Source organism: Rhododendron vialii, chromosome 9a (assembly GCF_030253575.1).
Source record: "Rhododendron vialii isolate Sample 1 chromosome 9a, ASM3025357v1".
Classification (NCBI taxonomy): domain Eukaryota; kingdom Viridiplantae; phylum Streptophyta; class Magnoliopsida; order Ericales; family Ericaceae; genus Rhododendron; species Rhododendron vialii.
Window position 1 is genome coordinate 10,606,537 of NC_080565.1, and position 27,097 is coordinate 10,633,633.

At 38.8% G+C, this 27,097-nt stretch overlaps 3 protein-coding genes and 1 pseudogene across 9 annotated transcripts in view; 2 read left to right on the forward strand and 2 right to left on the reverse strand.

Moving 5' to 3' along the window:
- The first annotated feature begins 566 nt into the window (after nucleotides 1–566).
- LOC131299442 (RPM1-interacting protein 4-like) lies at nucleotides 567–9,512 on the forward strand. Of its 5 annotated transcripts, XM_058324997.1 has the most exons (5): nucleotides 1,838–2,089; nucleotides 7,262–7,496; nucleotides 7,548–7,888; nucleotides 8,773–8,967; nucleotides 9,205–9,512. In XM_058324997.1, exons 1-5 carry the CDS (start codon nucleotides 2,042–2,044, stop codon nucleotides 9,235–9,237), a joined length of 852 nt encoding a protein of 283 aa, XP_058180980.1. In that variant the 5' UTR covers nucleotides 1,838–2,041; the 3' UTR covers nucleotides 9,238–9,512. The 5 variants fall into 5 exon arrangements, with proteins under 5 accessions (XP_058180978.1, XP_058180979.1, XP_058180977.1 ...); XM_058324995.1 differs by lacking the exon at nucleotides 1,838–2,089 and adding an exon at nucleotides 567–692 and having other exon boundaries at nucleotides 7,262–7,888; XM_058324996.1 differs by lacking the exon at nucleotides 1,838–2,089 and adding an exon at nucleotides 567–692 and having other exon boundaries at nucleotides 7,262–7,888; nucleotides 8,776–8,967.
- Nucleotides 5,053–5,166, forward strand: LOC131302161 (small nucleolar RNA snoR100; annotated as a pseudogene).
- A 2,624-nt stretch (nucleotides 9,513–12,136) lies between the features above and the next one.
- Nucleotides 12,137–27,097, reverse strand: part of LOC131299430 (beta-galactosidase 9) — a 41,574-nt gene continuing 26,613 nt past the window's right edge. For 2 of the 3 annotated variants that reach the window (XM_058324973.1, XM_058324975.1), the window contains 6 exons: nucleotides 25,784–25,894; nucleotides 17,770–17,880; nucleotides 16,450–16,527; nucleotides 15,618–15,826; nucleotides 14,802–15,150; nucleotides 12,137–12,611 (listed from right to left, as the gene is read on the reverse strand). In XM_058324973.1, the coding sequence (XP_058180956.1) occupies nucleotides 12,468–12,611; nucleotides 14,802–15,150; nucleotides 15,618–15,826; nucleotides 16,450–16,527; nucleotides 17,770–17,880; nucleotides 25,784–25,894 (1,002 nt within the window). In that variant the 3' untranslated portion in view covers nucleotides 12,137–12,467. The remainder of the gene's footprint in view (nucleotides 12,612–14,801; nucleotides 15,151–15,617; nucleotides 15,827–16,449; nucleotides 16,528–17,769; nucleotides 17,881–25,783; nucleotides 25,895–27,097) is intronic. The other variant, XM_058324974.1, reaches the window with a different exon arrangement.
- LOC131299439 (uncharacterized mitochondrial protein AtMg00810-like) lies at nucleotides 19,196–20,388 on the reverse strand. The gene has a single exon (XM_058324989.1). It carries the CDS (start codon nucleotides 20,316–20,318, stop codon nucleotides 19,278–19,280), a length of 1,041 nt encoding a protein of 346 aa, XP_058180972.1. The 5' UTR covers nucleotides 20,319–20,388; the 3' UTR covers nucleotides 19,196–19,277.

The following is a 27,097-nucleotide window of genomic DNA, read 5'->3' on the forward strand; positions in this document are numbered from 1 at the left end:
TGCTAAAAGAAACAAAAAAAAAATGGTCATGTCAGAAACCCTATCAACCCCAACAAATTAAGTTAACCATAATAGGAAAATTAAAAGATCTTTCGTCTGAAAGCACTTTGTCAGATTCTTCCTCAGTGCTTGCATGAATTTCCTCTAATGTGAAAACAGCAATCACAACCACAAGAAGTATATCATGGTGGGATCCCCATTTCGTAGTGAAATTTGCAGGTCTTCCACTTCTTCCAAAGAATCCAAACAAACCCCATCCCCACTTGAACATTATCCTTAAGTAAGTGTAGCAAAAAAAACGAAAAGGGTGTGCTTTAAATAATTACAGTACTGAAGAATGTGTTTGTGCATTTAGTAGACCAAAAATATAAAAAAAATTAAATAGACCGATACAACATGCTATGGAAACTGACCGTGGACCTGCCCTAGCGACGGTCATGCGTGGCTCATTCTGAACCCACATAAATGATTCAAACCATTTAATAATTTAAAAAAAACTTGAGTGGGTCCGGTGTGCCCAGTCAGTTTCTTCAGACTTTTCGTTCATACGAATTATAAAGATCAATTGATTGGACTGAGGTCACGTCTCTCTCTCTCTCTCTCTTCCCATTTCTGTGAAGAAAATTGACTCCCACTGAACATTCTCTCCCCTCTTTGGCACTTTCGGGCTTTGCACAGAAGTTGTAATGGCAGTGAGTTCTTAGTACTCTTCCTTGATCTTTGACAATGTTCTTGCACCCCTTTCATATTCTTGTTTTCAATCATCTGAATTGCACCCATTTGTTTATTTCTTTTATATTTGTACCAGTAGCACCGTTGTTATTTATCTATGTTTTTTGATACTTGGGAACGGGTGCTTTGCAAATGGGTTCTTATCGCATTTGAATAGGAGTCTATTGTGAAAAGTCGTGTCATTTTTCAAATAAAAAAATCAATTACTGTGTATAATTTTTTGAATTTTTTGCACCAAATTAAAGTACTAATCAAGATATTTAATATGGTGCGAAAAAATTCGAAAAATTATACACGAAGTAGTTGCTTTTTTTATTTGAAGAATGGCAAGAAAGAAAGTATGGGACTCTCAATATGAAAAAAAGAGAGTATTTGATGTAGTTTATGGATTTATTTTTTTGGTGGAATGATATGTGATAGGTTGATCGAGCGGATTGTGTTCATCGATAGGATGTTGATTTTTGTGTTTTAGTTCGTGGGATGTGTAGTTTTCATTTGCATTCGCCAAGGATATTGGTTCTGTTACTGTGATGAATATGTTGGCTTTTTTTTTGGATACTGATTCGATATTCTGGTTTCGGACCAAATAGGTGGTGTTTCGGAAATGGTATTACATTTCCCCGCCTTTTTGTTGGGTGTATAATTAGTTTTCGTGTATAAGAGTGAGATGTCGTTTGCCCAACAAAAACAAGAAATGATGAAATGTAGTGAAAAGTAGATCACTTGATTTTAATCAGTGAGCTTATTTGTTTGTTTACTGGTCACATTTCTGAGTCACCAAAATATTTTTCCCTTTGGAAAATTTCTTTTTTTAGCGTAGTGATTTTCGCACTTTTTTTTTCCCATATCACTTTCCCTCATCTTTATTCATTTTAAATTGTAATAGTAACCTTTCATTAGTTAACCTTTCCAAACATAGGAGGATGATGTAAATACGAATCAATTAGGACAGAAAGGACTGCATCGGCCAGAATGCGGAGTTTGAATGTTGATCTACGTAGACTTCATCAGAATCTCTTTCTAACGTCTATAAACTGTTGAGGATCTTATCCTGAATTTCAATCGTCGTGGACCTTGGCTGCGTAAGGTTAGGAGTTAAGACAATTCTAAGAATCAATGGTTGCTACCTGTGGCGTCTTGCAATTGCTATGCTTTCTTTGTACAAGAGAGGCACAACCCCAGCTAAAAAACTAAAGGGCTGGGAGAAATGTCTTTAGAGATTCTTCTCTTAATTCATGATTGTTAGAAGTGAAAGGGAAGGAGGAAACAAGGCATAAGAAAAGTGGCGGGCCTGGAGGAAGATTCTCCAATGCTACTTCCCTTCCTTCTCTTATGCTCCTCAATGCTCAACGAAAAGGTTTTTGCATACCTCCAATCTTCCCCTCCCCCTCCTTTCTTTAATTTCTTGTACCTAGCACGGTGTTTGCCAGTATTTTTTGTTGGGCTTTTCGGCTGAATAATATATGGCATATGTAGTATCATTTTGTCTTGGTTTCAACGACCAAGTCCAACATTCTAGATAAATTTAGCAGCAGCTATAGAGTTATAATGAGTCATGCAATGAAACTATGGGAGAGGGTAATTGAGCATGGCTTAAGAGCTAGGAGTCTAGGAAAACGACCTCAAAGAACGACTTTTCAGTTTTGCCTAGTTGATCAACGGAGCAAGCATGTATACTTGCTGAAGAGACTATGGAGTAGAAAAGTGCAGGGTGACAATAAAAATCATATATCCCATGATACCGTGTTTGGAGATTGAGTATATTGTATGGGAAAGGAAAAGGAAAAGGAGTAACAACAGGGTATATTAGCGTGAAAAGAACGTATATGCGTGGATCGTAACTAACATAAGCCTAGTTTGCAGGAGACCCAAATGAACTCTAAATTGCTTTAGGAATACACCAAGGGTTAACATTTTGTTCTATCTGTCGAGTCTGGTACTATGTTGTTGGAGGAAAGCTTTGATATGAAAGGATTGAAGACTTTTCTTAGCAACAATTAAGGCACGGGGACATATTAGCATGGCCCAGACGTGATGGGCTTTTCTTTGCTCCCGAGGATCTTTAAAGGATTCTCATCAGTCCTCTTTTCTGTATAAATCAGCGAGAGAGATTGTAGTAGCGACTAGCAAGGGTAAAGAGTATTGATTCAAAGGGAGAGGTTATAGGGAGAAGGGGGCTTGGGGTTGGGTATTCTTACCCTCATCCTAACTTGTTCAATGTATTGGAAGTCTCACTTGGCCGTGGATGTAGGCAATTTGTTGTTGGACTATATAAATTTTCGTCCTATTTTATTTTATTCAGGTGTGATTAAAATTTTTCTGGACGTTTTTCAGTTAATAGAGGGACTAAAATCGCAATGCTACCTATTTGCCAAAAAAATGGTTGAATGAATTAACTAATATGTAGTGTAAATTGTGTAACACTTTAGGTGTCCTCTTTCTCTGAACCCTTCTTTCCTTCGTAAAAGTAGGGTTTCTATCTTGGGGGAGGGAGGTTGCGCCTCCACCCCTCCCCCACCTCTCCACCTTCAATCCCCACACCCCCTATACCTCTTCACTTTCTGGCACAGAAGAAGTCAGATCCAACATCTTATGCTTCGACTCCGACGAAGATGTTCAGCTTTGGCGACTTTGGAGTCGGTTCAGACGGCAAAGACCAAATCTAAGCCATGGCGCCCCTTCCCTGTTGTTGTTGTTTCATTTTTTCTCCTCCATTTGTAGTGTTACCCTACATTTAGGAAAGATGGAAATAAAAGTAAAATTATTCACGGAATGGTAGGAGTGAACACCAATTGAAGATAAGTTGAGAGAGAAGAGCCAAAGATAGTTTGGTCATGTTTTAAAAAGACTGATCGATGCAACAAGAAAAAGTGATATGATCATAGCTAGTGGCAATGTGAGGGAGAGTGAAAGACCTAATCTGACATAGAATGTTCCAGTAAAAGATGATGTCTATGCGACGATATTTTATCTGAGGACTATGTTACAAGGACTCTTCATGACGCTTGAGTAAATACATGGGATGGGTTTATGATGTTTTTACTAGGACACCTATGAAGCATATGTACTATTAAATTTTACGGAACTACGGAACTATGCTTAGACTTGCAACCTTGACTGTTATATTGGGTTTCAATTGTCAAGAAACACGGTTGTGCGTAAACGTTCTTGATTAACCAAAACAAATAACATTGCTTTCTCCAATTGGGGAATTAGTTTTCCCGGGTTTGTGTTTTGATCAATATTCTTAAGGAAAAATTATATATAATTGCTTTTAGAATATGAGTGCAAGTTAGATTAAGGTGCTGGTCATTCTTTTGACTTGGTGGCTAATATTGGGAACAATATATAGACTTCACGGTTTGGGACAGTGGAGTTAATAGGAGTTCGGCTTTCAGGGTATGAGTGGTCGAGCTCACCTAGCCATATGGGTTGAGGTCAGAGTTTTAAATAAAGGTCATTCCATATCATATCGGCCGTTAAGTAAAGGGATTTTGGACCTCCTACACTGTTATTTATCAATTTATAGGCCGATACTGCCCGATATCAGCCGATATATGGCAGTATTACCGATACCGTTATGTTTCCCGATACCGCGATTTGAAACCCTGGTTGAGGTGAATCCTCTATTGAATTTTCATTCTTGTGGCCGTGTTTCATTCTTGTTAGTCTATGTGGGATTTCACTCAGCAATGGTAATTTGATTTTAGGAATTCAAAATTTTTGCAATTCTTTAAAACTTGTTGCCTACAATGGCTAATGGCTGTCATGGATCAACTTGTGAAACTGAGGGTACAACAAGCCTAATTTGGTGGCAGTGACACAGCTTACCCTGTGATGGCCTGGTCTTATATGACGAACTTCAATGGAATTGGGCCAACCATATTTGCAAAGTTTGGTCAAGTTTTGTTGGTTCAGTTTATTTCTTCAGTGAGTGTGGTTGCTTGTAGATGATTCCAACTGAAGACTGGACACAAACTTATTTCTTTTTTAAAGATCTGAAACTGGATTTGGATTAACTTTCAACGGATGAACTTGGTTTTAAGTTTTGCTGGATCAATTTCATTTGTTAGTGAATTTGTAGTTTTGAAACATCTGTTGCACTTGAGAATGGAGGTATTGAGCCCTAGTGGTGTGGAGATGTTAAAACACGTTGTACCATTGAAGTCAAGACAATTTTGGATGCAATGTCAGCTTTTTGAAGGATCTACTCCTGAAAATTCAATTAGCAGTAACTTCTATTCCCAAAATATCTAGGACGTCAAATCCTAGCTGGCTAAGCCCCAAATTTGTGCTTTCCAATGCTCTAGACTCGACTATGAATGAAGGAAGCATGGTAATGTGCACAAAAATTGATTTGGGTCTCTAGCCTCTTGGCCTGCCCTCTCTAATGTCTTTCGGCTTGATTTGGGGGCATGGTTCCGCAGCAAAACACCCTTTCAACTCCTCGGTTCTTGGAGGTATAAGGTGGCCACTGTTTAGTGATATTTTCAAAGCAGCCGCTTTGTGCATATATTGCCAAAGGTTAAGTATGTCTCCAACCTTTCCCCGCCCATACCCCCAATGGTTTGTGGACTAGATGTGTTATGTTATTGTTGTTGTTGTAAGAAGGTAGGAGACCCTAGTAGTTACTGTGATCTTGAAAAAAAACATTTTAAATCTTGCAAACCATTTGCAACAATGATTGTCCATTTTCATTTAGGTGTGTGTTCAGTTATTTTGTTTTCGTTATTACTTCACAAAATTATCTTCCTGTGTACTGGCTTTGGTTTTTGTCATCAGAAGTAGTTCTTTTTCGCTCACTCGTTTTCCTTTTGTCTCTTATGTTTGTTCTCTTAAAAGCTACCATACTGATGTCAGCATGGTTTCTGGCCAAACTTGGGCCTTCGGATAAGTTTGCATGCTCTAGAAAGTATTGTGACCTAATAAACTCTTGCGATAGTGTTGATAAAACAGTTCGGTTTTCGGCTTATTATTGAATTTATTGTCATACACGATGAACAACCGATAGTAAGTTTCTTTCTTTTCTTTGTTTTATGCTTTCAGACCTCAAAAATCTAAGCCACGGCATTGGGTTTTGATCATCTAGACAAAAAAATTTGAAACGTAGAGTTTAATCCACAGTTCGAAATCTTTATCTCAAATACTCATTGTTTGAAAGAACAATGTTGATTGTTTGTTTGTAGGCTCCTATTTCTGATTGGGATTTCAAATACTCCCTCCATCCCATAATGTTTGTCCGGTCCGCAAAACAATGAAGCAAAAATAATACAATTTTTGCAAGAAAATTTTAAATTTTTTTCAACAATTCACTAGATATCGATGAGTTCTTTTAATTTATGAAAAAAGTTTGAATTTTTTCTTGAAAGATATGCATTGTTTTTTAGTCCTCGTTTTGTAGACCAGCCAAACATTTTGGGATGGAGGTAGTAGTTAATTATACACCATGAAAGTAACACCTCCGGTTAATGAAGAATAAAGAAAAAAAAGAACAACATATTTTATTGATGTTTGGGTTAAAACTCTTGTTTACATTAAAATTAGAATACATTTAGATAGGATACATTTAGAGGTATTGGAACCCTTTACCTATCGCTGATGTGCTTAGCGAGTTTTAGTAGGTTGCTTGAAGATTGCAAATTGTGTGAGTTTGCTTGAGCATCATATCTCTCTTGTATCTTCTTCTTACTCTCTTTCTCTCTATAGTTTCTACATTTAGGGGAGAAGGTCCCTTCTTTTGACGATGAACCTCTTATTTATAGAAGGCTCTCTTCGTCATATACTTGGCCAACAATCCTTTTGTGAATTTGAATTGCTCAGGATCAGGATGCTATCTCATCTTATCTCCTCAGCCCCTTTCAATTCGGAATGTTGGTTATATCTCTAATGTTATCTATCTTGGAATATTCTTCTGTTTCCACATAAGTATTTCGTGGGCTCTACATTTTATCTGATTTACGTTGGCCCATGTTTGACTTGTAGGCCCTTGTGGTCCTACATGATTAAACCGATTTGTAGACCTACATTGCCCCATCTACTACTTCATTTGCAGGCCCAACATATCTACTGTCTTGTGGGCCCAACGTATCTTAATTGGTTCGCAGGCTTGTTGGGCCAACACACCTTTTCTATAGGCTCTTTATAAACCACTTAGTTCCTAGGTTCAACATATGATATATCGACGATGTGCATCAATCTTTAGTTGAAATTTCTGTGCCATCAGATCAATTTCACTTAGGCTTTGCAGTTAAAAGAGTATAACAATGAAAATTTACACTTTAAATGTTGCTGGAGGATGATGTAGCCTATTTAGTATTTACTGTAGATGGTTAGTCTATTTGTTGATGTATTGTTGTATTGATTGAAAAGTTTTGCATGCTCTTGATGGCATATAGTATCACTTTGACAACAAGTGTGACGTAATTTCTAATTTAACCAATTTACAGTTTGAAATGCATAGGTTTATTTTACATACTACAATGGATCATATATGTCATCGCTTTATAATCTTTTGCACTCGTACTTGCAGCAAAGCTCACAATTGCCAAAGTTTGGGAACTGGGAAAATGAAGAAAACGTTTCTTACACAGCTTTTTTTGATAATCCGAGAAAGAAAAAAGGCAGCAGAAGGATGACTCCATCACCTCACGATGATAATACTCCAATTCGACCCCCTCCTCTGAAACAAGAGGATGAACCGAAGGGCCTAATGGGAACGAAACCAATAAGACCCACGCACGAGCGTCAGAAAAGCCCCGAAGATGGTCAGATAAGAAGACTAACGGATTTTTCTCCATTAGACCATGACTCTGTAGGTCAAACACCTGTAGTTGACCTTTCTCGTCAGCGTTACAATGGTGGTGTAACATCAAGTCGTAATAAAGTGGAGTCGGAGGCACCAAGGTCCTCAGATATGTTAAGACCTGGCATGTGTGAAGCCCCTAAGAGGGTTTTACGGAAAAGTGGTGGTTATGATCGAAGCATTGACCAATCATCACTCCACGCTCATTACAAGGCAAGGGTTGGAGGTGGTAAAATGGATGGAGTCTCTTATCCCTCATGGGAAAAGAAGGGTTCATCTGAAGCAAGCCATGGCCTAGCTCCCTCCACTCTGGGGAGATCCCGGTTGAGATCGGTTGCTCGAGGAGACGACAACGTAAATAGTTCTTTTCCTCGTATCTTCTCATCGAATTTCTAAAATTTAGTATGATTGCTCACATGTCCATGCATCTACGTGTGCTTATTGGAGATTTGGAGATTTGGAATTGCTAAAGATGGCCACCCTGTTCGGTTGCTGTTTCTGAATCTGTTTTTCACGACAAACAAAAAATTACTATCGTCAAACACAAACCTTGATAGCCAAAACAAGTTTAGCACAGATTGATAATGAAACTACCACCATACACAGAAGTGATTCCGCATCTTTATCAATTAAACACTGAGTAATTGTAGGAAAACAGGAAAGAAAATTTGGAGTACTATCGTGGCCAGCAAAATCTGCTGTGGAGTATCAAGTTCTCTCTCTTTATCATGTTTCTTAGCAATCAAATGGGGATTACAGAATTACGGGGGGCAGCATTTAAAAACTTTTGGCCACGGGAGACGACTTTGTTCTACTTACAAGGTGCCATTTTCCAGTTTTCCTTATTCTCAGGTCCAGCAATAGTAAATTGAGTCAGTTCTTCAAGTTAGCAGAAATTGGAAGTTCATTCGTGATTTCTGGCAATTTCCATCTTCCACCCCTTTCATTACCGTGCCTAGTCTCTCTCCCTTCATTCTGTTGCCCTTAATTAGCAGACTACAACATTGGTTTGTCTATTTCATCCACATAAATAGGTATCTGAGCAATCTATTTTGTTCCCATCATATAATGCTGATGAAATGGTCACTTAAGTATCAGGTTGGACACTCAATCAGCGGAAATTTCATACTTAATGCCCCAAATGATTATGGGCTCTCTGGCGTTTTTTTTAACTGAGATTTTCATTGAAAATATGATATGTGGTATTTTCAAGAGGTGTAACATTTGTACTAATGTAGCAGCCTGATCACGGTCCCGTGGTTCCCAAATTTGGTGATTGGGATGAGAGTAATCCTGCATCAGCTGAAGGTTACACTCACATGTTCGAAAAAGTGCGAAAGGAGAAGCAGATTGGGGCAGGAAAGGTTCCTGCCATGGCAACTGAGTCTCCTTATTCTAATGGTCAAAGCCAGTACAGGAACGCAAATCCTAAGGTACGCGTTTTCTGAGCAATTGCAAGTTTGCAACAATGTTACGGGAGACAGATTATATGAAAAGAGAATTTATGAACACGAATCTTATCATAGCCACGTCGCTAGGCCTTCTATCGATGGTGAAATGCATCAAATGAACTGCACATCCTCGATGAACATAATGCTTTCATATCGTGCTACTCATCCTCGTTTAATTCTGCTGTTATGCAACCTTTCTAACTCTCCTCTGTGTCACAGAGCTGTTGCTGCTTTCCATGGGGCGGAAAATGAAATCCTTGCAAGTTGCAACTCAGGGAATAGAAAGCATATCGATTCTGTATATTGTATATAGCTTGGATTCGGAAGGTTGTCATTTATAATGCAAATTTTGTAGTTAAGTGCATCCTTTGTCGCGTGCTTTCGACGATAAGAGAGGGTAAAGAAAAGTTCCTAGGGAAAGGATCTTGATTCCTTTCATTGCCTCACTCGTGTTTGTACTTGTCTATCAGTTTTACCTTCTACACCTTGCTATACGCCTGAGAAATATAATTTGTCTTTTGCTTCTATATTACAATGTTCCGTTACTTCTCAACAGAAAAGTAAGCTGGGGACTGGGGGCCACAGTTTATTGTTACTCCCCGTCTCTAAATAAATTCCCGTCCGCAAACCTAGGCATTTTAAAAAATAAGCATTTTTTTGTTAAAAAAATTCAATTTTTTTTTCCACGTGAAAGAAATCATTGATATCTATTAATTTGTGAAAAAAAAAATTAAATTTTTTAACGGAGAAAATTACATCTTTTTGGAGGCCTAAGATTGCGGTCTGGACATTTATTTAGGGACGGAGGGAATACATTTTTTTTTGATAATTCAGGTGTCCAGGTTAGCTTACGTGCACCTCTACTAATTCTGGAGGACCAATCCCACCATTCACTTGTCCGACGTGCAAAACTAGGCCTTCAAAAAGATGCATTTGTTTTGTTAAAAAAAATTAATTTTTTTTCACAAATCAATAAATAGCAATGAGTTCTATTAGATTGTGAAAAAAAATTAAATTTTTTAATAAAAAATATGCATGTTTTGTAAAGCCTAATTTTGCGTGCTGGACACTTATTTAGGGACGGAGGGAGTAACTATTTGTTGTTAGGACTATCCAGTAATATGTATTCCCTCCGTTCCCTCTATTTATCTTCTATGAAGATACCATCATTACACTTTTACTCACTAACTTTTCAAAATGGAATCTACTTTTAGGGGCAAAATGAAAAATGTACTAACTTTTACCCACTAACTTTACAAAATGGACACTTATTAAAGGATAGTCCAAAATGGAATATTAGATTTTAAAAAGGGGACCGCGGAAACAAGACTTTATATGCCACAAACTGTGAAGTTTATAATGGATATTGGAATTGCGTACAGACATTCACTTTGATGCAAACCAAAGAAGCCTAAACGCATTTCTGTACTTCTTGTGAAATAATATTAAATACTCACAAGCGAACGAATATATTGGAGCATATAGTTGCTCACTTCTTAATTTTCCACTTTCACTACACAATATATTGGTGACGGTGACGAAAACTGTTTTATAGTGGAAAATAATGTTGACAACTCTTTCTTTGTAGTTTTAGAAAAATACTAGTTTATATTTTATTGGCAAAAGAAATTTTTTATTAAATTTGAAAAGGGTACATTGCGAAAGAAAAAGGGATTTTGAAAAGTCATCAAAGTTTGATAGTTCCCAAATACGGAATCACAAGCTAATCATATACCAATAGCGAGAAAAATAACTTCCAAACACTCAAATTGAATGAGGATAAGAGAAACTAAAACTGATGTCAATACTGGAACAAAGCACTCCCAAAGTTTCTCCAAAAATATTATCCGTTTCACAATGAAAATTCAATTTTCGTGGTTCAATGAAAATTGGGCAAATGAATAAGAAAAACTTCAATCAATTAAGAACATTCTATTTTTATATGGAGAAAATGAAGACACATATACTATAAATTTACAGATATTTAAGCAAAACGAAATAATTTCATTTAACTAAGGAAGTTGGGATCATCTTAGACATCCATTATTTTATAAAATAAAGGGTTAGTTTCATTGACACCCCTTGGGGTTTTCTATGATGAATATGCCCTTCGCATATGAGATATGACAATGAACCACATGTGATTGTGTGATTGAATTTTCCTTTTTGAAGTGGGTTTTTTTTTTTTCCTTCTCGTTTTTTCGTCTTTTGACAGAACAACCGGCGCTTTTGGAATCAGCTTTCTACCCCTCACCCTTCGAACCGAGCAAGCAAAGGCCGAGTGCATTGAGAGTTCACGGAGAAGGAAAGGAAAGTGAACATTGGTGTGAGTTTCTTAATAATTGATCCTTGCTTCTAAGAAAATTGGGGGATGGTGCTGTGCAGTGGTGTACATCTCCGAGCCATCGAATCGTACATCCAACGGCTTGAATCCCATCTCAGCAATAAATGGCTCTCGATCGTTGATTGCCAAGATGAGATCCGAGCCGTTGGATGCACGATCCGACGGCTCCAAAGTGCGCAGCACGGTGCTGTGCACCTCACTAGAACAAGTGTCGAAACCAATGTCACTCTTCTTTCATTTCCGGGACATTGCTTGGCACCATGAACCTTACGTTCAATCTAGCAGTAATTTTGTACCTTTTTGCCGCCAGTCTCCTTGGCACCTTGGAGGATCTCACAGGCCACCAAATGCAGTAAAGATAAAAATCATACATTTCCTGGGCATTTTATGTTTTTTTATTTGCATATCAAGGACAAATTTGGAAATCTTCAGTTGGCCAGTAAAGACGAATACGATAAGTAAATTTTTCTATAGTATACGCAGCAATGACCCATACCAGCAAACATAGATTTGCTTTTGACATCTTTCACAAGCTCCATAATTTGGATGCAAATAGAACAGGTTACATAATAACATGCCCCAAATTGAACTAAGATGGCTCTTCCGCTTCAACCCCAACTAACTTTCCCTGAACGAGCTCTTTCTGTACCTTCCTTTTTTCCTTACTTCAACAAAAGATGGATCTATCTCTTACTACCAGGCGTGCCTCAACAAAATCAGTCTTTTTATTACAGTCCTGACATACCTCCGTCAGAATCAGTGCGGAATAGGAAGGGTTTAGTGTCTTGGAAAGAACGAACGTGCAAATTCTCAAAGGAAGATGAGATCGATTACACACGCTTAGGCCAGTAAAGATAAATATGGTACATGTTCCTATAGTATACACATCAATGACCCATACCAGCAAACATAGATTTGCTTTTGCCTTCTTCACAAGCTCCATAATTTGGATTCAAATAGAACAGGTTATATAACATCATGCCCCAAATTGAATCCAATCTGAGCTCTCCCACAACTATGTTATGAAAGAACATTCGAAACAACATAACCTGTGTATGGAATGCAACTTTCACAAACCCTAAAGGCGTTCATTTAGATCAGATAAGCTATGAGTTCCATTCATCACATCACCTGCTTCTCACTTCATAGCTGAGAAGCCAATGCTTGGTGATGGCACACATCTGGCCTCGACTGCTAACGTCTTGACAGTGCCATGACAAGGATCGTCTCCGAACATGGCATTAGAAATTCCAACGGAACAGCTATTTCTTCCTTCACATGCCTGCCAGTAGTAAGAAAAACCTTTTTCATCAGACTAGCAAGCACGTCGATCTATAGCATCAGAACTGACGAATTCTTTAGGTTGATAAATCACAAAGTACAACACTGGTGGAGCTGTCCCATAGCCCCACCTGGAAACAACTGATTTACCGATCATTCATATCAATCCTAAGGAAGCAGAACAGGATTCAAAGATTTAGAGCCCTTGCTAGTTAACCTAACAGCTATGAAGCAAATGGATAAAGACACCCATACGGATACGGTGCTACAGGAAAATCATGAACAGTAGAATGCAGGCACAAATATAATACATTTACATAGTATATGTATTTTTGTTGTTTCTACTTTCTAGTATAAGATTATGGAAAAGCTCAATCATGGTCAGAAATCATTGCAAGTTTCTAAAGCAAAATAATAACCATCAGTTTCTTCTTCTCCAAGAAGTAAACAAAGTATTGACAATTAGTAACAGTTACACGCTAAAGTTACATAAGAAATGTCATAATCTCAACTCCATCGATGTTTAAATACGAGATATAAAGTTCAGTATCCAATCCTTCAGAAGTTAAAAAAAAAAATTAATTGTCTCACATAGATAATCTTTTGATTTGTAGAAATTCTCCTTTTCAATCAAACAAATACTCTTAGGGTTCCCATATATGTATTTTGAAAGGGGATAGAAGATAGATGATAGGAAGTTTACTGCGACTGAATTTTTCCTGAACTTTCAGTACTAGAATTAAAAAAGGACAAACAGGAGGACCGGACCCCCTTTTTAATTATTTCCCTGGGCGAGTAGAGCAGTTTGGTTGCTTATAAGACTCATAATCTTGACATCACAGGTTCAAACAGCACCCCCCTCCACTTTGGTATGTTAATGAACAAACATGGTGATATTGTTCCTCTGTTGCTCAAGAATTTTGATTTTTGGAGGTATCATGATAATCCAATAACAATTTTGAGTGAGATTTGAAAGAGCCCATGCTGATTACAGAGCCAAATGCACTTTGCACTCGATGAATGCGTTGCTTGTGAAGTATGTGTTTGTGAATGTCCCAGAGATTCACCCATGTTTAATTGAAATTAGAAACTGGTATTCAAAAGAAACAGTTGCTTAATTACATTAACGATATCAGAATCTGTACTTTTTTTGGCAATTCCGTTGAAAATTGTCCAACAAATTTTCTTTGTCAATGACTGAAGAAGCTTATGATCGGCAAGACTTGAATTACAATTAAATTACTTTGGGTTGCTTCCCAATGTCAGAAACTGAAGACTACACAATTTGGAATCCTCATCAACTAAAATAAAGAAGGATAAATCCTCTCATCAATTTTCACTTACTAAAGGGTGAGTCGCCTGAGTAACGGTGTCCGAACATTCATGACATGGATATGACACCTGTTTTGAAGTTTTCATGATTCATAACTAGCAGCTACAGAAACATTTGCTTAACCACCAACAAATACAAATCTATAGTAAACTTGTGCAGTAGTTGATATATAGCAAATAACAGTATGAGGTGCATTATGATGCTGGAGGGGTGCAACGGCAACCGTTGTCTTGATTGAAATCAGAACAGGTTAATTGGAAGAGTAATGATACTAACACAACATTTTGCATGACAAATTGCGCCACATGCTCATGTGGGACTGCTTTATTGGCTAATAAGTGAGATGCTATCTTACAACAATCAATCCCCCATCAGCGTCTTGCACATTGGTGTGCAAAATGTTGCATTAATAGACCCTTTGAAGAAATGTATTGTACATTCAATATGCTTTGAGGTTCCAGGCTATAATTGGCATGCAATGCAACAATCCCAGAAGCCAAACACCAAAACTACCCTTACATACACTTACTGGGCAACATTAGCGAGTAAACAATGGTATCAGGGCTAAAATTTAATTGACAATAAAACAAACACATGAACCAAATGCTAACACAGAATAGCAACATATGCAGCACACTGTTATCAGGGAAAAATTCTATCCGCCAACAATAAAATCAGCAATGCTCAACAAAGATATATCAACTCAATTGAACTACCCTGCAATGTAGTAAGTTCCAGAAAATGATATTATGTCTCCTATTACTAGATCACAGTAGTTCCTCACATTCAAGGTAAAAAGCAACCGGTAAGCTTCCATATGTAAACGCACAAGGTCACACAAACATAATTCATACTGACCTGAGACACCACAGACAAAGAGTTTGGTGAATGGCAGTTGCCTATGGAAAACTTTTGGCAGCTACCCTTGGGAGTTCCATAGCTAGCAAATTGAATGGAGGAGATCTTATGGCCATCATCACACTGCAAATGCATTTCGGCGATCATCTCACTTACTAATACTTTTCTATTGACAAAATCTGGATGGGACCACGCTCGGAGAGGTGGAAAATGGGACTCTGACACTTGTGCACAAATGACCTTGGTCGAGTGTGACTTGATTGATATCTCAAGTGGGTTCCCTCCTGTTTCCTCAAAGAGGACAAGTAAATTATGGGATGTCTGTAACCAGGATCTTGGTACATGGTACCTGGAGATTTGCAAGCAAAGGGGGCTATGTTAGAGCACCTGCATTTACATCACTTATCCTTCATGTGCAACTAGATATGAAGGATTGCCAAAATATCACAGAAGAAGCATTTATTATGTGTGGAATTCGTACTGCATTGCTTTCTCTGTTCCACTGATTAAATTTGGAATTCATTCTACATTGCATAGGCTTCCTCCTTTCCATCATGTTAGTTCATCTTTCGACTTGTCCTAAATTGTTTGTCCATTTTGGAAAGTGAAAAAAAAAATGGTATTCCCCTTATGCCCTTCTCTTTTGAATTGAAATGACAAACCCAACTTGAAATGATGGGCAGTTTTGGAAAGTCAAAAGTTGTAAAGTGCAATGATTGTGTTTCCTTGACAACTTGGATTCCAAAACATGGACAAACAACTTGCAATGGAACTTGGACATAAATACTAATATAATTTCTTCAAATCGAAGTTTACCAGATCTGTGTAGGCTTGCCACAATTTGTGGTGCACTTTTCTGAATTGTAAGGACCACGATAGTCACAAGTCCTTTGACATCCATCTTTTGGGGCAACCCTAGTCCAGTATCTTCCTATATGGTGGCCATTGACCCATGCCTGGCCTTTTCCCATGCTTCTCAAATCAAGGACAACTGGGTCCATCCCAACAGGCGCTTTGAAATATGCCTACGTGGACCAGGGAAGGAAAAGGACAAAACACCTTTAGAAAATTTTCCTTTCAAAATTTTTTTTTGTTTTCTTGATACAGTAATTACAAATATGGACATAATTAGAGAGGTGCTACTTTGAAATAACAAAAAAGAAGAGGGAATTTCATCTTAAGGGTAAGATATTACAGAGCCCAAGAAAAGTGAGATTCATTACAAACAAATGCTGATAGTATATTATTGCTAACAATGAGTACAAATAAATGCTGACAAACCAGGAGAGGCTGAGAAAGTTGATTCCTGACCAAGTATGGTCTTGGTTATTTGCCCAAATAAGGACAAATAACCAAGACCATGCTCAATATTTGATATTGGAGTCTAAAGTTAGTATATGTCAGTGCACAAAAAACATCTATTCTTAGAACCTCAAAGTCCCATCTTGTTTCCTAGAGGGTGGAAACTACATACTAACCTATACTATGTACTTACTGCTGGAATCAAAATTGAGATTGGTGGAACAGAAAGAAGTGTAATAACAAGAATGCTTTAAAACGTCGATCACTAACTATCAGAAGGGACTTGTATGCAATTTCTGTGGTAAATTGAATGCAAGATTGTAGCAACAAATAAGAGAAGACTAACTGGTTCTTTCCAAACAGAATACCCTTTGCGGAAGATATGTTGCTTTGGACTAGACACGCCTCTTTGAACAGACAAATCCTTTGTAAAAGGCATGCCTTTTAAAGATGAACTTAACATTTAAAAAATGCAAGGTTTCCAGTAAACCTTTCTACATGTAAACAGCTACTTCCCATAATATGGCAGGAAAGATTGGACCCTTAACTTCAAATGTTGCATCTTTCCAAAGGGTGAAATCACTCGGCCAATAGCCTTAATCATCACTCAATTAGCAAAAACCTTAGCCCTGCGTAACTGATCGATTGGGTCGGCTACCTAAATCATGTTTCTTCATTCTGCTATATTAGGGCTGTTAAAGCATCCAACTCAAAACCAATTGGCAATGTGGGAGGCCGCCCAGGCTCATGTACTAGTTTTGGAAGTTATAATTAAGTAATGTGGGACAAGCTCTAACAAGGGCTATAAAATCAATTAAGGTTGATAACTTCAAATCCTTTTCAACCGCTAAGCAACCGTTCGTTCAATTAAAATCTTTCAAAATCACCTTGAAGTTGTAATTTAAAAGGCAAAACAATACTACTTCAATATTTCTTCAACCCCACTAACATTACCACAAGAATTTAGAAATGATCTTGTATAGAGTTGGAAATTTTGCACAACTGATGGTGTCCCTGCACTTGAACCATAACTTAATTAGTCTTTAATCTGGAGAGAGAGTACAGTTGATACACATTATCTCATAAGTCATAACAAAATTGGATCTTCCTTGGGTGACTAAGAAACCAATCAATGGATTGGCCAAGGGTTTATATCTTGGTCTCATGAGAAATCAGAAGGAAGCCAAGATCTCACGGAAGGTAGCACCACCTCTAACAAACATCAAGACTTGTCAAAAGCTGCCCCAAGAATTGGTATAATACAATTTTGTTTACTTATTAAGAACATTAAGAGTCATCAGTGCACTTGTGAAGGGATTCAAGAAATAGTTTGTTTTTTTTTGCTTTCTGTCATAAGAGCTAGTATAAAACCTTGTATGGTAATCAAGATCTTATAGCAATCTATCATGCACATCTGTACTGTGATTTCTGATATAAACATTACCCACAGAGAGTTGGACCATGTTATAGTACTTTAAAATAAGTAGAGCCATATCAGGTTCTTTTGTTATATGGCTGAATCCAATTAACTATGATTGAACGAGTGCTTCTGCCCAATCATGCAATGGTCTGCCAAATGCATTTTACCTTGTACAATAAAATATTCAGCAGAGATAAACAGTTCCTGACATTACTCAGAGGTATGTCAAATGAACGAATGATTCACCTTGTACCAAGAAAATGCGGATGGAATTGCATCAAGTGTCAGATCAGTCCATCCAGCCGTTTCATTTTCAACCAAACTATATATCTGTAGAAACTCACCTCTAAGCCCAACCTGTCGTGAAAACTTATATTATTCCATATGCGGTGCAATATTTTTCCATCATTGTGCGAAAGGAATGAAAATGCTAGTCTTACAAGATCACACAGGATCAGATCAAGCTAGCTTAGTAGAACAAGAATAAAAACAAATGAATGTGTCCTAAAGAATATGTATAATACTCCCAGTATAACAATATTGAGTTAAACTATGAAGAAGCTATCAAAACACGAGTTTACATTTCAACCAGACAACAATACTGTTCATGACTACTTGTCATCTAAGTTGTTTTGTGAAGGTAATTGCCCAGGGTTGGAACATATATAACTAAGGGAATTGCCCAGGTTTTCTATTTTTCTCCTTCGGGCTGTGCGTGTATGTTGTTGTTTGGTGTCATATTTTATCATTTTCAAGGTAAGGGTTGCCCGGTAGTGTAATCTTTTTATTGAATTAGGGTGCTTTAGGCTAATTGGGTCAGCCTACATAAACCTTGTAATCTTTGCATTATGGATTGTCTTTGCAATACAACATCTTTTTCCATCTACAATCTACCAAGGTATCAGAGTGGGTAGTCACACCACCCGCCGTTGCCGGATTTGCACAGTAGCAATATCTGGAAGTTGTCACACCTCTTCCCTCTCTCCTCGGTCTCTTCTCTATCTTCGCTGTTGTCTCTCTGTAAACAGCATCAGATTTCTCTTCGCTGCTCTCTCGTCTTATGTGTTGCAAACCAGATCTAAAGCCCACACGACTTTCTACACCATTTATGCGCTGTTTGAACTCCTTCTATGCATCTAAGTCGTAATCGGCAGATTGTTGAATTGTTATACACTGTTGCGCACTGCTCAGACTCCGTTTCTAACTATTCTGCGCTATTGTGCACTGGACAATGTTTGAGACTATTCTGCACTGTTCGGTAGTGTTTTGCACTGTTTGGGTACTGTTGCATACAGTTTTGACACTGTTTGGCCCCATGCTGCACTGTTTGGACATTGTTGCAACTATTCTGCACTGTTTGGGGCTCTTTTCGCCACTGTTGGGTACTATTCTGCACTGTACGGGACTGTTTTGAGCTGTTTGGGACTGCTCTCATCTATTGCTGCACCTGGTTAGCTCTCTATTGGGTCTTGAATCATCTATTTGGCACTAGTTTTCTCCGTCAATCAGTTTTCATAATGGCCGGCGATTAAATGCAGGCAATCAGTATTTGGTTGAACGGGGACAACTTCTTGTAAAATGAGAGATAGAATTGTGAACCCAAAAAATTAGGGTTTATTTCTCATTACGTTATACTTATACACATGTAAAATCAGTAATTATACATATGACCCTCATCTCCTAATCTACTTACATAAGAGATTAAATGTAAACTATAACTAATTACATATAAACCCATAACTTAACACTCCCCCTTAAGTTGGTGCGAATATATCAATCAAACCCAACTTGAACACAATGGGGTGGAAACTCTTGCTACCAAGCCCTTTTGTAAATATGCCAGCCAGTTGATCTTCAGATCTCACAAAAGGCATACATATCAAACCTGCGCTCAGCTTCTCCTTGATAAAGTGCCTGTCAATCTCTCTATGCTTCGTTCTGTCATATTGAACAGGATTATGAGCAATGTTGATGGCAGCTTTATTGTCACAGTAGAGTTTCATAGGACCATTATCAGTAATTCCCAAATCACGTAACACGGTTTGAAGCCACAAGAGCTCACAAACACCATGAGCCATAGCTCTGTACTCAGCTTCTGCACTAGACCTGGCGACCACTGATTGCTTCTTACTTCGCCAAGTAACCAAATTTCCCCCAATGAAAGTACAATAACCAGAAGTAGAGCGTCTATCATCCACAGAACCAGCCCAGTCAGCATCAGTAAATGTCTCCAATCGCAGGTGACCATGATTAGAGAACAAAATTCCCTTTCCTGGAGCTGATTTGAGGTACCTCAAGATACGATAAACTGCATCCAGATGCGAAGCACGAGGATCATGCATAAACTGACTAACAACGCTCACTGCATAAGTAACATCTGGTCGAGTGTGAGCTAAGTATATCAGTCGACCCACAAGTCGCTGATATCTCTCCTTGTCTGTGCACCCCCCACCATTGCCACTAAGATGATGATTCGCCTCAATAGGAGAATCTGCAGGTCTACAGCCCAACATACCTGTTTCTTCCAAAAGATCAAGTATATACTTCCGTTGGGAGATAAAAATACCTCTATCAGACCTTGCTACTTTCATGCCAAGAAAATATCTTAGTGATCCCAAATTCTTAATCTCAAATTCTTGAGCCAGACTAGATTTGAGATTAAGAATTTCATTCACATCATTGCCTGTCATTATTATATCATCAACATACACAATAAGGACAGCAATCTTACCAGCTCCTCCTTTGATGAACATAGTATGATCTGCATGGCTCTGTTTATATCCAAACCCCAACATAGCCTTGGAAAATCTACCAAACCATGCTCTAGGTGATTGCTTCAACCCATATAGGGCCTTCTTCAATCAACACACCTTCCCTTCAACCTCATAGGAAGAGAAACCTGGTGGTACGTCCATATACACCTCCTCTTCTAACTCACCATGGAGAAATGCATTTTTTACATCAAACTGGTGAAGGGGCCAATCCAAATTGGCAGCACAAGAAAGCAGAGCTCGCACAGTGTTCATCTTTGCTACTGGTGCAAACGTCTCCTCATAGTCAATACCGTAGGTTTGAGTAAAACCCTTGGCAACAAGTCTCGCCTTGTATCTCTCAATTGTACCATCAGCATTCTGCTTAATAGTGAAAACCCACTTGCACCCTACTGATTTCTTTCCTCTTGAAAGTGATACTAACTCCCAAGTGCCATTCTTTTTCAAAGCTGTCATCTCTTCTACCATAAGGTCCACTTAGGTATTTTGAATGCATCCTGCCAATTCTGTGGAATACATATAGAAGAAAGAGACGAAACAAAGGCATGGTACGAAGGAGACAAACGATCATAAGAGACAAATTGAGAGATGGGATGTTGAGTACATGACCTAACACCTTTCCGAAGAGCAATAGAAAGATTATCAGACTCAATAAAGGGAAGTTCAATAGGAGAAGATTCATTACGAGATAAGTCAGCTGCGGAATCCAGAACTGGAGCAAGGGATTGTAATTGACAAGGTGGCATCACATATGAGGACTTTCCTTTCTTCTGTCTAATGTAGGTCTTTAAGTTAGACCCTTTCAGCAGTTGTGGTAATTCCTCAATATTGTCACCAATGTCATGAGTTGCTCCTTCAATAGATATTGGTTCCTCTCTAAATTGTTTCCTCTCCCCCTCACCATGATTATAAAAAAGGGGGGTAAACATCTCTTCCTCCCTCATATCTTCCTGCCGATGCTCCCCCTGAAGAGATGGAGTGGAGGGAGAGTAAAAAGAAACTGTTTCCCAAAAAGTAACATCCATAGAGACATAAAACTTTCTAGAGTGGGGATCATAACATTTATAGCCCTTTTGGGTAGGAGAATACCCAATAAAGACACACTTATAGGCTTTAGGACCTAATTTGCCCCCAGAGGGATGAGGGGCATGAACGAAACACACACAACCAAACACCCGAGGTGGGAGAGTGGTGACACGAGAATTGTGAGGAAGACACTCAATAGGAGTTTTGAATTGGAGAACACTAGATGGCATACGGTTGATAAGATAAGTAGCAGTCAAAATCGCCTCTCCCCATAAATATTTGGGAACATTCATGGTGAATAAAAGAGAGCGAGCTACCTCAGCAAAATGACGATTCTTGCGTTCAGCAACTCCATTTTGTTGTGGAGTGTCAACACAAGTCGTCTGATAAAGAATGCCATGTTCTTCTAAGAATGCCCTAAAATTCCTATCTATATATTCAGTTTCATTGTCACTACGGAGAATTTTAATATTCGTATCAAATTGGGTGCGTACCATGGCATAAAAAGATTTAAAACAAGAAAAAACGTCACTTTTTGACTTAAGTAAATACACCCAAGTAACACGAGAATAACAGTCAATAAAAGTGACAAACCATCTAAAACCTTTAAGAGAGGTAACAGGGGAAGGACCCCAAACATCAGAATGGATAACTGTAAAAGGAGACGCACTTCGTTTATTAATAGGTGCATACGATGAATGTTTATGTTTTCCAAGCTCACAGGCTTCACAAAAAAACTGACTCCTAGGACAATGCTTTATTAAATGAGGAAAAAGTTTCTCTAAAATTCCAAATGAGGGATGACCCAATTTACGGTGCCACTGATGTAACATAGTAACAGCTGGACTCGTATCTGCTTGCAGAGCAAGACCACATGACATGGGTGAACGAGGTGCAGATTCCAAAAAATAGAGGCCACCATGTGATTTACCACTGCCAATCACTTTTCCCGTATCCAGTTCTTGAAAGACACAATGAGTAGGAAAAAAGGTCACGGAACAATTAGCAGAACGAGTAAGGCTACTAACAGACATAAGATTAGTGGCAAAGTTGGGAATATGTAAAACTGAAGAGAGAGAAATAGAGGGAGAATAGCGAATGGAACCCTTCCCTGAGATAGCAGAGAATGACCCATCTGCTATTCAGACCTTATCCTTACCAGAACAAGTAGAGTAAGAATCAAATACAGAGGAACACCCAGTCATATGATCTGAGGCCCCAAAATCAATAATCCAAAGTATAGCAGAAGAGGCAGTAAATGCATTAGCCGAGATACCTGTGTGAGCAAAATAGGATGAAGTAGGAGCTGCTCTGAAAGAGGAAGCTATAGTAGATGAAGAATCAGCCTGAGCCATAAGGCGCCTGAGAGTTTGTATCTCCCCTTGAGAGAAACCACCAACATGATCAAATGAAGCCTGAATCCCAGTACTGAACCCAGAATCAGGCAATGTGCCAACTGTAGACTCTGAAACATGGGCATGGGCCCGAGAACGCACTGGACCACGACCATGGCCACCGCGTCCACCCCCGCGCCCACGAGAGGGCATGCCATGTAGCTTCCAACAAAAATCGCTGGTATGACCAGTGTTGTGGCAATAATCACACTGGAGTGACGCACGATCAGGAGGCCCAATGATAGTACTTGACTGGGACTTGCCACCCTGGAGAATAGGCCCACTAGCAGAACCAAAATGACCCTGAGGAGTAGCAACTAGGGCCGAACGATCAGAAGTAGGAGGCTGCAACATAGCATCCCTCCTACTCTCCTCTTGTTGAACAATAGAATAGGTCTCTCCCAAGGATGGAAACGGAATACGACCCAACACCTGTACTCTAATCGGATCAAGCTCCATATCAAGACCAGCAAGAAAGTCATAAACACGCTCTTTTTCCATCCTTTTTAGCCAATTAGCAGCATCCACTGCACAAACAGCCTGAAAGCCCTGATAATAATCAAGATCTCCCCAAGCTCCACTCAAGTCAGCAAAATACACAGCAACAGAACGATGATTTTGCTCCAATGTACGGAGTCTCTTCCTCAACTCAAAACACTGTGCATCATTACCTTGCTGAGAATAGGTCTGGGCTGCAGTAATCCAAATCTTATGTAGAGTATCAAGAAGCAGAAAAGTATGACGAATATCAGCCCTCATAGAATTAAACAACCAGGTCATAACTAACGATTTTTGAGATTTAAATTTCTTCAATTCAATAGCCTCAACAGGTGGAGTAACAGGATCCTCAATAAATTCTGACATCCCTTTGGCCTCAATAGCCAAAGTAAAAGTGCGAGACCAAATCAAATAGTTGGTACCATCCAACTTAATATGGCAAATATCCAGAGAAAAATTATCTTGAGTCCCTACACGACTCGACTCATCCTTACCACTAACGGAAGCCTTTTTTGATTCCTCAGACATCTCAACAAAAAAAAAACTGCAATATAGAGCTACACAGCTTCTAATAAGTTATCTTCAGCCTTTGAATAAACTAAAAACACACGTACTCAGTAGTGTACAAACAGCCCAGTCTTGTACGAGTAATCCAAACTTAAACGACCGAAGGAAAAAGGGTGTACAAGATTACCCAGTGCTGGAACGTGATAGTAAGTGGTCAAATAATGGTTGCCGGCGAGATTCAGAACTGTACTTCTTAAAACTCAGATTCTGTCGGACGTCGTACAGTCTCGTAAGCCACAACGGAAGCAGATACACACCTGGTCAGAGGTCGACGGCAGTGGATAAGAAGATTCAAAGCCTTGTCGGCGGTGGAGTTGCTGAAACGAGGGTTGTACAGCGTTGAACGAGTCTGTTCGTGGTCGGAAACAATTCGGCGAGCAAGATCCAGACCTGTCGGATGTTGTACGGTAGTTCTAGTTGCAACAGGAGGAGTAGAAGAAAAAACGATGTTAGCGAGAATCAGTTGGTGTAGCGTAGATCGTCGGTAGGTAAGGGGTTTTGTTTGTTTGAGACATCCGATCAAGATCGGTGCTTTGATACCATGTAAAATGAGAGATAGAATTGTGAACCCAAAAAATTAGGGTTTATTTCTCATTACGTTATACTTATACACATGTAAAATCAGTAATTATACATATGACCCTCATCTCCTAATCTACTTACATAAGAGATTAAATGTAAACTATAACTAATTACATATAAACCCATAACTTAACACTTCTGTTATGCTCGGCCAATTCTGTCCCCGGCACCTCTCTTGCCTACTCTCGGTTGACATCTGATACAGGTTACAGGCAAGCCGAAACCTCGGGTTGCCATGAACGAGTGTAGTTTTTGCCGTCAGAATGGACATTGGAAGAATGCATACCCTAAGCTTCTGCAGCCTAAAGGATGCAATTCTTCTCATTCGACTGCACCATCATCTTCTCGGCCACCACCACAGAGTTTCCGTCCCTCTGCAGCTTTTGTAGCCCCTACCACTAGCAGAGTCCCTCCATCTCCCTCATTTGCACAATATCAGCAGTATCAGGTGTTTTGGCTGCCACCTAGGGCTATCATTTGCAAGCTTCTGCTATGACCACTACCCTGTCAGGTTTGCAAGGTTCTTTTTATCGCATTAGGGTTGCTTATGGTTAATGGGTTAGCCTATATAAACCTTGTTATCTTTGTATCATGGATTATCTTTGCAATACAATATCCTTTTCCGTCTACAATCCTTCAACCTAAAGTTTGAAAATAGTAAATAAAAGTTTTCTGCCATGTAGATTTGAGAATGGATGAGAAGGCGATGAGCTAAAAACCTGAAATTCATCATCTATATCAGCGTATAAGATCAATTAAAAGGAAAGAAGAACGTAGTGTGAATACCAAAGCGCATCAGTGTTACGGTGGAGTAGCTCCACATGACATCAATTAAAAGGCATGAAAACTGTAGGGTGAATACCAAGATGCATTGGTTTGACAGTGGGGCACATGCCTAGATATGGTTTATTGTCTTGCCCTCTTCACTACAAGTATGCCCCGGAAAACCACTCCCTCTCAAATGTAGGTCAGATTAAGAAAATAACTACTTGCAATTGAATTTCCTATTTTTCTGTGGGACACTATTACTGTAATCCTATAGGGTTCTATTCAAGGTTCACAATATGATATGAGCTTTAATTGCCTCAACCCCGTAGCTGACATGACAATATTACTCCATGATACAAGGAAATGCAAAATTTTTTTTTAGCAAGGATCCGAGACCCCAATCCGAGATTGGCAGGGAAATCAAGTTTATCTCAATTCTCAACTAGAAAGGCAAGGCCTAAATCAATCCTCTACAGTACGGTCCAGCATTATGTTTTCCAATATACTAGTCTTATTCCTGCATATTTACATCCAGTAAGTCATCAAAACTTACTGTCCACATCCTAAGAGACTGGCTGCATAGTTGGAAACATTATCTGAATCCATGTCAAAACCAAAATACAGTGGATAAGGCAAGATAATGAAAAAATATACCTGGTAAGTCCATAATGTGTCAGAGAGGTCAATATCCCCATTTACAAACCCAGTAAGCTTAATTTGACCCTTAAACCCTGCCCCATCTTTCTCATAGAACGCTCCATAGTTCTGTATAACAAATGAAAGCATTCAAATTGTCAAGTTCTTGACCACTGACCCATCAAAAAAACCTTAAAGAGGAAATAAGGCAAAAAATTACGACGACATATCCAACACTCCCCGTCTCACACGTGTAGATGCAAACATCCATATGCATACATTGTGAGAGAAATATAATGCATACATAGAACATGAAAATGAGGAGCAAATGCAATTTTATAGACTTGAAACCAAGATTCCTCAAAACCAAAGCCATGTTTGAATGTTAAGTTGCTGACCACAACTACATAACACCACCAATAATAATAACCAAACACAATAACAATAACACTACCCATGTAACCCCCAATTGATGGGGATATGGCGACAAACCTAACCTTTGGCAATACATATGCACAAAGTGGCTGCTTTCAGAAAGTTTTAGCACTGAATAGCGGCCCTCCTATACTTTCAAAGATTGTGGAACTCAAGGGACGTTGCGCCATGGACACATGCCCTCAAATCAAAGCCGGAGGGCATCAGAGAGGGCAAGACAAGAACTGCTAACTTTAAACCTTCAGCTATGAAAAGTTGTTGACCACCAACTCATTTAAAACCTTAAGTTGTAAAATAAGTTTAAGCATTGAATGACTAAACTAAACTCTGTGTACTTCATTGTTTCCCTTAATGTTTCCAGGTTGTGAACCATGTCTAATTTAGTTGGCTTAACAGGAGAGATCTTTGTTGAAGATGGTCTGTAATTTTTTGTTTTTGACATGATGATCTTCATAAGTCCAGACGTGACACCCCATTTGGCATTCTGAAATTGACACAGCTTATGTATCAATACCAAACCCAATCAAGCCTTAGGTCCCCTTTTGACATTTTTTACATGCTGGCTGTCAGCTAACTCAAACTGTCTTCCTTTAACTGGACTTGGGACTGGCTGTGTAATACATAAGACTTGAGGCATGGTACAGGCGGAGTTAGAGCTTACAATATCCGTATACGGAACTATATAATGCAAAGTGATGGAGCAAGTACAAAAATACGTGAAAGTGAAGCTCAGCTTAAATCTAACTCAAAAAAGTAATGTCGTTTACTTGCAAGTTCCCATACCAATCCATGAGAATGTTAGTCTTGATAGAAGTTTTATATTCTCGTGTGGTCAATTTAGCAATACTGAAGACCCTCAACTCTGGTTACTTCGTGGTCTATCAATTATTCATTCAA